The 9,776-nt window shown below is 41.0% G+C and overlaps 1 protein-coding gene across 1 annotated transcript; it reads right to left on the minus strand.

The window, feature by feature from the left end:
* Positions 1–2,403: 2,403 nt before the first annotated feature.
* On the minus strand, positions 2,404–8,366 carry LOC136678259 (guanylate-binding protein 1-like). The gene is made up of 11 exons (XM_066656239.1): positions 8,311–8,366; positions 7,481–7,651; positions 7,197–7,324; positions 6,995–7,104; positions 6,356–6,564; positions 5,578–5,820; positions 5,329–5,477; positions 5,111–5,242; positions 4,636–4,848; positions 3,847–3,949; positions 2,404–3,599 (listed from the first exon to the last, which is right to left on the minus strand). Exons 2-11 carry the CDS (start codon positions 7,647–7,649, stop codon positions 3,214–3,216), a joined length of 1,842 nt encoding a protein of 613 aa, XP_066512336.1. The 5' UTR covers positions 7,650–7,651; positions 8,311–8,366; the 3' UTR covers positions 2,404–3,213.
* Between the last annotated feature and the right edge of the window lie 1,410 nt (positions 8,367–9,776).

Below are 9,776 nucleotides of genomic sequence, written 5' to 3' on the forward strand. Positions count from 1 at the left end.
CCGCCTCCGTCAGTCTGCCCCGCCAATTGTGAAAACTTTCTTAAATCTCCTGTTATGGCAGTCCACACCTTCCAAGACCCTCAACTAACACTTGCCAAATTAATGACCCTGAAAAATATGACTTTTGTTTTGTCAAACTTTTGCAATCAAGGAGCATTCTAATTACTCTACAAACTTACTCACACCCACTGTGTTATATATCTCTTACAATTCCACACAAGCACCATACCCACCGAGGAGCAACCTTTCAATCTTCTTAGTGCCCAAACGTTTTTGTGTCTTTCACAATTTTCAGCTTAGACCCAAACAAGCTCAGGTGAATGTTCTTAAATACCATCCAAAGGAATACCTCTATGCACATTTTTTAATCTGCCCCAATATTTAACTCATTGACTTATACCCCTTATGTAAATCCAATGAATGTGTTTTTTTTTCAGTATGTCACAAATCAAAGTCCTGCCATCTCTCTCTTTTTTCCTTTTAAGAGTGAAACCTAGGCCTTATGCAATTGTTATGCAGGGTCACCACATGAAGGCATTAGATCTTGAGGCTTCAACGAGTGGAAGGAACTTAGACCCATGATCTCTTTTATCTCCCAATAAAAGCCAACATATGGAGTTTTCGATTTTTCTCCTTTTTTCCAATACTAATTTTACTTTTTAATTCCCATTGATGAGCAGTTTCTAGGTATTCAACTGTATCCCATTAAAGAGCACTCAGAAACACTTTTGTTAGTTGTGATTCTCTTTCACACACATTTTCACAACACTCAGCTTTCCTTTCCCTTTTTATTTTCTTAATATCTAAAAATCCTTCAGGAGCTCGTGTGTGTTGGTCTCCAATGAAGGCTTATATATTTTATCTAAACTTATATTTCATAATGTCCTCTTTTCAAGCTCATAGTGATTAGCATAATTTTAATAAAAGTCCTCTTTAAAAGGCTCGTGATTTACAATTAAGAAAAGTCTTGAAAAAGGCTCATAGTGGTTATCTTTATCGATATCTTTCTCTATTTATTTCTAATTTCTTATTCATAATCACCTCCTGAATTCATTCTTTTAAGTGAGACTTTGTCCCACACAATCTCAATCTGAACAGGTCAAACAGAAGGAGGAGGGTGGCCATTCCCCTCACCTTTCAGCTCTCACTCAGAGAGACAAAAAACAAACTAACACCAGAGAGGGGGAAGTGAGACCAGCTCCACTCACACTCTCTCTCTCACACACACACACACACAAGGGCGCTCCTCCTTTTTCTTTCCCCAAGCACACACACTCCAAATCACAAACCAAGCTTGAACATCTAACAATAAAACAGAACAACATACACACAACAGTTACCCCAAAGTCAACTTAATAACACCACTATAGCATGCTTTTAATTTCACTGCCACTCATTAATTCCTATTGTAATTTACGCTACCTGATGCCAGGTGTAATAATTCAAAGAGAGGCAGCGTCAAACAGTGTTCATCAACAGTGTTTTGAGTGGGCACTTCCAATTAAACCTTAGTTTACTCCTCCAGTTCCAGTGAACTGACCTCAAAAATCATTTAGGCCCGGCTAATCCCGCCTCTATAAAAGAGGGCTTCATCCAATAGCGGCTAACTACACTATTTTCTCCTTTTCCTTTTAACTCATTATTTTCTCTTTTTCCTTTCTTCTTTTCCTTTTAACGCATTCTTTTATTTTTTCCTTTATTCTTTTCCTTTTAACTCATCATTTTCTCTTTTTCCTTTATTCTTCTATTTCTTCGCTTTTGATTTTCTCATTTCTCTTCTATTTCCCTTACATTCCTTTACTTTAACGTTACATAAATTTTAACCAAATGCCACTGGGCCCCAGGGCCTCTAACTATTTTTAATATATTTCAATTTCACAATAACTCAAAGCTTACTTTCATGTAGTGACTAAAAATTAATGTCTTACAATTTTAAGCAAAAAGAGCCCTATTTACTCAAATCTGCATGTCATTTATTAGCTCACCTTATCATTACTAATTAAGCTATTCTACATTTATACTTCAACTTTTCCTTTTCTTTTTCTTCTGTTACATCTGTTTCTTTTATACTTTTACCATTACCTTATTACTATATTTACATTATTTTAATTTAAAACGAGCTTCATCAACACAATACTACGTACACTAATGAGTCTAATACGGTGCAACCCTTCACCTATCACACAGCTCCAACACACCACCAGCGCTCAAATTTGTGAAATGCTCACCTTTTATTTGACGGCTTTAAGCGGTAGTCTGTATGAAGGAGCTGCCAGATGATGATCACAACTCGAATCCCATCCTTGTCGCCAAAATTCTTGTGGTTAATTTCAGTGTTGTGAAGAAGACACTGAAAAAGACCTCTATGCGGACACCATTCTTTCGTTGCAAAATAATCAGGTTTATTACAATGAAAAGAACAGTATCTTGACAAGCTCCAATGGACAGCTTGCTGAGACATTAGTCAATATCTTCTCACATGTTAACTCACAGGTTTAGTTTATATAGATTGGTCAGTGTCAACATATGGTGAATACTATGTCTTTTGTTTACTTTATTTCCTGTCCTGGTAAAAAGAGGTAACTTGTAAGGACATCCTGTCTTGCTACCTCCAGGAAAGCTTACCCAACATCCCATTCACACAGAGACAAAACCCCTATATAGGCAAAAATTTAAGAGCAATGGGTCATCCTATGTACTGCACCCACTTAATAACATATGCCTATGTAGACAGTCAATTCTACTTCATTTTAATATACTTCACCATGTTCCCATTGGAGAAACTTGCCCTTGATCCAATATGGCAGCTTTCAAGATGGCAACCATGTTCCGAACACATCCTTAAAGATAGGCCCCTCCCCCATTACTCACTGGGGTATTCAGATATGTAATTTTACCTGTTGTTTCTGAAATAAAACTTCTCACCCTGTAAAAATAGTTGTTATTATTATTATTATCTATAGACACTAGGTAGCTTTGCTTTATAACCTTCCATTTTTGCTGAAACAGTTCTTTGTTGAATATAGCAACTGGAGCAACATTGTTAGGAGGTGGGATTAAGCAAGGGTTTAACACTGATTAACTAGAAAAAGCTGATAATCAGTTCAAGTTATTATATTGTCTACAACTGCCTGAGTAGGGAGCAGCACATGACAGAGTGAGACACACGAGAACTAAAGGCGCTAGTAACTAACAATGAATTGGTGTGCTGCGTTAAATCAAGGCTTTAATTTGGAAAAAAGTAGAGAGCACGGTAGATGCTGTGTTGATTACAGGCATTATGTAATCTTTTAAAAATCCTCCACTTTCAGAGCTCTTCTGTTTCTCATTATTGAGTTGCCGTATCTCCAGCTCCATCAGCTCTGCCTTCTCTTTGAAGCCTTTCTGGAAGAGCTCTTTCTGTTCAGACAGTTTGCGCTCCATGGCTTTCTCCAACTCCTCCTGCTGCTGACGCCTCTCCACCTGGAACTTCCTCTCCATCTGCTGCATTCTTTCCTGATTACTCTCTTTCTCCACCTTCATCACTCGGTCCATCTCCCTCTGCTTCTCCTCCGCTGCTTTCTGCTTCTGCTCAATCAGTGCTGCTCTCTCCCTCTCCTCTGGGAATTGAGAAGGAGAAGGAAGTGGAGGAACAGGAAAAGTAAAAGGACAACCCAGTTACCAAGCGTTCTTCCAAACGCAGTTACACATTTCCACCAGAGAGGTCTCCAAACCCCCAAACGTTACACAAAGCAGCTTTAATAACAAAGTCACTATGCACTATATGAACTTTGTGAAGATGATTTAGATTTCTTAACTCTACAGATTCTCCTCCCCACTCGTGGTGGACTAACATTTCCAGTTTACCTTCAATCTTTCTCTCGTTCTCAGTCAGTTTGTTGTCAGTTTGGAGGATTGCGTTTGCTTCAACATTCCATTGTTTCAAAAACCCCTCCAACACGTCCTCGGCCTAAAGGCACAAACACACAGTAAAACTATTAAAAAAAGAGTTCTACTTTAGGTTTTTAAATGATGTAATGAATCCTGCTGAACCTTTAATAGTGATGATTAAAAATGATCAAAAAAAAAAAGATAAAAAAAAAACTGTGTTAATCACAATGATATTCTGTGATTAATAATTATTTTGGAAGGGAGATGAAACACAAATAATGTTACATTATATTATACATAATTATTTTATCATAACATTTCAGAGTAGTTCTTAGGACTTTTAAATTAGAATCTCTTAATTTGGTGAGGAAAAGTTTCACATAGAGGGCATCAAACATAATGAAGTTCAGACACAAGCTTTAACCGAGAAAACTGCTTCACGCAGCTCAGAGCTCAGACAACACATCAACTCCATATTCAGCTTTAACAACTTTATAAAAGATAAATGTGTGGATTAAGAAAAAGGTATACCATAGGAACTTCCCCCAGCAGGTGTGTGTGTGTCTGAATTCAACAGTCGTGCCGCTTCAATAAATATAACAGCTAATATGACACTGTCGCTTTAAAAAGAGTGAAGTATGGGAGTAAGTTTTGGGCAAATTCAGTAACATAATGAATTTGGATCAAAAAAAATTATCACATGGGTTTACAAGCTGTTGTTGAGAGAACTACTCTTGACGTGTGTGTGTGTGTGTGTTTACTCACCTTATCTCCTTTGTTGGGGTGTGTGTTGTACTCTCTGATGATGTTCTCCCTGTGTGTGCAGTAGAGACTGTATCCTCCAGGTGTGGTGTAGTCTCCCCTCTGCACAGCTTCACTCAACCCTGAATAGAGCTGACTCAGGAGAACTCGACACTTTGTCTCTGAGCTCTTCAGGTTCTCCATCAGCAGCTCGGCATAGCGCTTCTCTACAGAACCCTGAGAACACACACACACACACATTCTAATTTTCTGAAGTCTTGATATCGTAGGGTACTGATGTGTGATTTGTTCCGATGATTATTCATGGATCTCAAGCTCCACTTTGACTACCTTTGACACGAGTTGAAGTGGTGATTGTGCTCCAGAAATAGTTATCCAATCAGTACCTGGCCTCAGTATTGTGCCTGTAGCTAAATGCCATCACAGCCTCATAGAAATGTTCAAACTGGGAGTTCCTGCCAGCAGAAAACGGACTTACCGCTAAAGTCTTGAGATATTCTCCATGTTGATCTTTAAAGGAGCGCTTCATAAACTCAGTGGTCGCCAGGTTACTGAACTTCTGATGTTCAGCAGAAATCTCATCAACACTCACAGGAAACTTGCTCTTCACCTGGAACACAGCATAGATTTAGAGTCTTCAAAATATTAAAAAGAAGAAAGAATTTAGAGAATAAATGCCTTAAAGGTGAGGTGAACCTGCTCCATTCCCCGTTCATACACTTCCATCCCCTGCTGAACTGCCGCCTGGTTCTCGATCTGCGACATCACCACCACAGCGTTCTCCAGACACGGAACACTGTTCCCAGAGATCATGTCCACATACACACGCACCAGATGACCCAGCACTGACACACACACACACACACACACAATATAAATACATATGCACATAGACAGATAAAGGTGATACAGAGCTATAGGTTTATAAACTGAATAAACACTCACTCCTTCCAGTGACTCTGTGTCCTCCTTTCACTGTTTTCACTTCACTTTCTTTAAAAACGTAGTCACAGAATCGCCGAGTGACCTTCAGAAAGTGGGGCCACAGCTCACTCTCGTTCAGACTCTCCAGACGAGACATTTTATCCTGGGTCGCCGGCAGCGGGAACACAAAGCACTTCCTGGTCGGGAAGTAAGTGCGAATGCACTCTCGTGGAAGATTGTAGTCACTTATTTTCTTAGCCGCGCCTGCAGTAGAAAAAGGAAAAAGAAACAAAATCACAGTTGAATAAGCAGATGTGTTCAAATTGAATTTCATGATGTCACAGAAACTCAGAATTTAAAACAAGCTGTTTGTGCAGATGAGTCATATGGATGTTATACACTAGGGCTTTAAGGGTACATTTGAAACCTTAACAATAGTTATATATACTATCTATCCTCTAATATACTGGCTGCAGTGGCTAATAATCAACACAAGGTAATGGTCAGAAAAAAGAGGATTTAAAGAAGAAATCAGTCATTGTCTCGACTGATTCTCTTTCACATTATGAAACAGTATTTATATTCACACTCTGTAGCCTGTGGGCATCAGAGATTCTATAAGATTATATAATAAAACGTTTAATAGATATTTAATAGATATTTTTAACCTGGCCACCCTTGGGTGGGAGCTGCTCCATGGAGAACAAATGGAAAAATCATCAAAATTGCATTCAAAATCACAACTGAAGCCACTTTTTACTTTCAAACATTAATGATTGTAACTTTAATCATGTCTAACCTTTCTTGAGCTGAAGAGCAAAGTCCAGATACTGGTCCTCCGTGACCTTTTTATTCTCAATCTCCAGCTCAAGAATAAAGTCCCTCACCGTCCAGATGAACTTCGGGAAAAACTGCACAAACTGAGAGCTTTCATCCATCACCTCTTCATCCTCAGTGGCTGCTGAAGGAGATTTGACCTTGATGTGTTCCGCCAGCTCTGTCACAAAGCTACCGCTCGCTGAGGAATTAACGTTTGTATAAACTTCCTTGACATTTTTAGACACTGAGACTTCCAGATCTTTTAATGAACTGAAAGAGCTGAAAGATCTGCCTGGTTTTATTGAAGGTGGCGCTGTTATAGTTACAGTGTGATTATGTGGGGTCTGTGTTAGGTGTTATTAAACAAACACTAGGTAAGATTTAGGTTTTTAGCCCCACATTTAGGTTCCTACCCTTTTCCATGAATTACATAGTGCAGTTTCTGCAGTGCTGAGCCCAGAGTAACAAAGTCAGCTCTCTTCTCATTATTACAGCTCAGTGAAGCATCACATTTACTTTGTGTTTTGTAATTATTATGTAGTGTTCCGTTTAAGTGCTTTATATATTTTTAAATTAAGGATGTAAAGTGTTAAAGTGCAGTGTGTGATGAAGAGGATACTGCAGGTTCTCGACTGCCGTGTTGTCAATGGTTCCGCGGCTGTTGTAAATCAGAGTGCTGCTGAGGAGAACGGCCAGACAGAAGACCCACGCATCGTTCTTAGAGTCTCCCTGCAGTGAACACACACACACACACACAGCATTAGCACAGGTATCCTGCGCATGTCTTCAGTAAAGTGCAGTGGTTGTGCTGCCGTCCTCACCTTGTCCACGTCCCCCAGTCCCTCAGTGTCCAGCAGGACCAGAGTGTGTCCAGGTTTAGAAGGGTGTGGCACACACCACATCCAGATCCCTTTAGTCTTCGACTCGATGGTGCTGCCCAGAGCAAAGCCTCAACACACACACACACACTCAATAATCCATTTAATATTTCATCAGCTGACAACAACATAAATACAACAACAAAATATTCACAGTGGACATCAGGGGCATTTTTCAGCCCATAAGTTTGAATATGAATAAGTGTGTATGTTTCTAAGTGTGTTACCTGTGTCTTTTCCAGCGAGGCGGTTCATGAGGTAAGACTTCCCAGTACGATACAGACCCACCACACACACCACCACCACAGGCTCAGTGATCTTACTCAGGTATTGAGCTCCATCACTGACAGACAGAGAACCATTCACATTCTCCACCAAACACACAGGTTCCTCCATCACTAGGAACAAGGAATAAAACTCTGTTCTTATAAGGAATAGAGTCGGATTCAATCTGAACAGTTGTCAAATACAACTCATGGATGCACAAGGGAAGCTAAATAGCAAAAAAAATAATAAATAAAATAGCTACTATAGCACAAACATCTTTAAAAAATTACTAAGGGCTCTGACAGAAATTAACACACAATAAATCCCACTTTGTTATGTTTAGGGCTTCAGCTGCAGAGCAGTTATGTTGCTTTTCCACTGCATGGTTTCGACTCGGCTCAAATCGCCTTTAGCTGGTCTCTTTTCCACTAACACAGCTCCACCACAAAATGCAGGCGGTAAAGTCAAGCGCTGTTTATTATTATGGTGTATTGGATTGTTGTGGTTGTTGTCGTTTTTTGGACTGAACACAGCTGTGCCTCCAGTTCTCACAGATCAGTTTTTAAAGGTTTTAAATCATCTTTAAACGTCAAAAACGTTCTTCAGTGTCTATGAGATGTATTTACAACAGTTAAGTTAATAACAGTTAAATAGTTAAGTGTTTTCTGTTCAGGCAGCGTGAAAAAAACGAACAATTAAAACAAACAAGCCATAAACATCTTATTTACTTTGAGTGCAGGTTTTACGACTTCTTATATAAATAAATTACATTTACAAAAAAGTACATTACCTTGTTTTTTTTTTCTCTGTGTCGCTCTCTCTGTGCAGCTTCTCTGTGTGTATCCCTCTGCTGGAGGACTGCAGGTTAAAACACACTCCGGTTTCTGTAGAGAGAGAGAGAGAGAGAGAGAGAGAGAGAGAGAGAGAGAGAGAGAGAGAGAGGCGGGAGTAGAGAGAGAGCACAGGAAGGCGTCTCGGGAGGAACACTCCCAGTCGAACTTAATTCAGTCTTCAGGTTAAAGGGGGTATTTCCGAGAAATCAGCCGGCTCTCTCTCTCTCTCTCTCTCTCTCTCTCTCTCTCTCTCAAAAACATCGGGAGCGTTCCGTAGTTCCCCAGCGTCGCAAATTAAAAGCTCCCTTTTCTGGGTATTTTTCATATATTACGTATATATTTCTAGCAGTACACATAGTTAGTAAACAGAAAGTCATTAATTATCTATATCCCTTATCCAGTTCAGGGTCGCGGTGGGTCCAGATGAACACACCCTGGAGGGGACGCCAGTCCTTCACAGGGCAACACACACTCACACCTACGGACACTTTTGAGACACCAATCCACCTACCAACGTGTGTTTTTGGACTGCGGGAGGAAACCGAGTACCTGGAGGAAACCCACACAGACACAGAGAGAACACACCACACTCCTCACAGACAGTCACCCAGAGGAAACCCACACAGACACAGGGAGAACACACCACACTCCTCACAGACAGTCACCCTGAGGAAACCCACGCAGACACAGGGAGAACACACCACACTCCTCACAGACAGTCACCCAGAGGAAACCCACGCAGACACAGGGAGAACACACCACACTCCTCACAGACAGTCACCCAGAGGAAACCCACGCAGACACAGGGAGAACACACCACACTCCTCACAGACAGTCACCCAGAGGAAACCCACGCAGACACAGGGAGAACACACCACACTCCTCACAGACAGTCACCCAGAGGAAACCCACACAGACACAGGGAGAACACACCACACTCCTCACAGACAATCACCCGGAGGAAACCCACGCAGACACAGGGAGAACACACCACACTCCTCACAGACAATCACCCGGAGGAAACCCACGCGGACACAGGGAGAACACACCACACTCCTCACAGACAGTCACACGGAGGAAACCCACGCAGACACAGGGAGAACACACCACACTCCTCACAGACAGTCACCTGGAGGAAACCCACACAGACACAGAGAGAACACACCACACTCCTCACAGACAGTCACCCAGAGCGGGAATTGAACCCACACCCTCCAGGTCCCTGGAGCTGTGAGAGAGACGTTCCCCAGCGTTGGTCCCTACTCTCTAGGGAGGCAGTCAGCTATCATGAAGTGCAACGGTGCTCAGAAATAAGATATCTGTTAGGTTGCATATATATCTGGAGTGTTGTATATTGTTAGGTCATTTACAGAACCGTGTAATTTCTGTGTGTGTTTGTGTTTGTGTGTGTAGACTGAACTGG

Source organism: Hoplias malabaricus, chromosome Y (genome assembly GCF_029633855.1).
Source record: "Hoplias malabaricus isolate fHopMal1 chromosome Y, fHopMal1.hap1, whole genome shotgun sequence".
Taxonomy (NCBI): domain Eukaryota; kingdom Metazoa; phylum Chordata; class Actinopteri; order Characiformes; family Erythrinidae; genus Hoplias; species Hoplias malabaricus.

Excerpts from the sequence above, each read along its gene's own strand:
- LOC136678259 (XM_066656239.1), bottom strand. The coding sequence starts at position 7,649 with ATGGAGGAACCTGTGTGTTTGGTGGAGAATGTGAATGGTTCTCTGTCT. Across the intron at positions 5,821-6,355 it reads TGCTCTTCAGCTCAAGAAAG|GCGCGGCTAAGAAAATAAGT; the intron begins GTTAGACATGAT and ends TTTCTACTGCAG. Across the intron at positions 5,478-5,577 it reads ACACAGAGTCACTGGAAGGA|TGCTGGGTCATCTGGTGCGT; the intron begins GTGAGTGTTTAT and ends TGTGTGTGTCAG.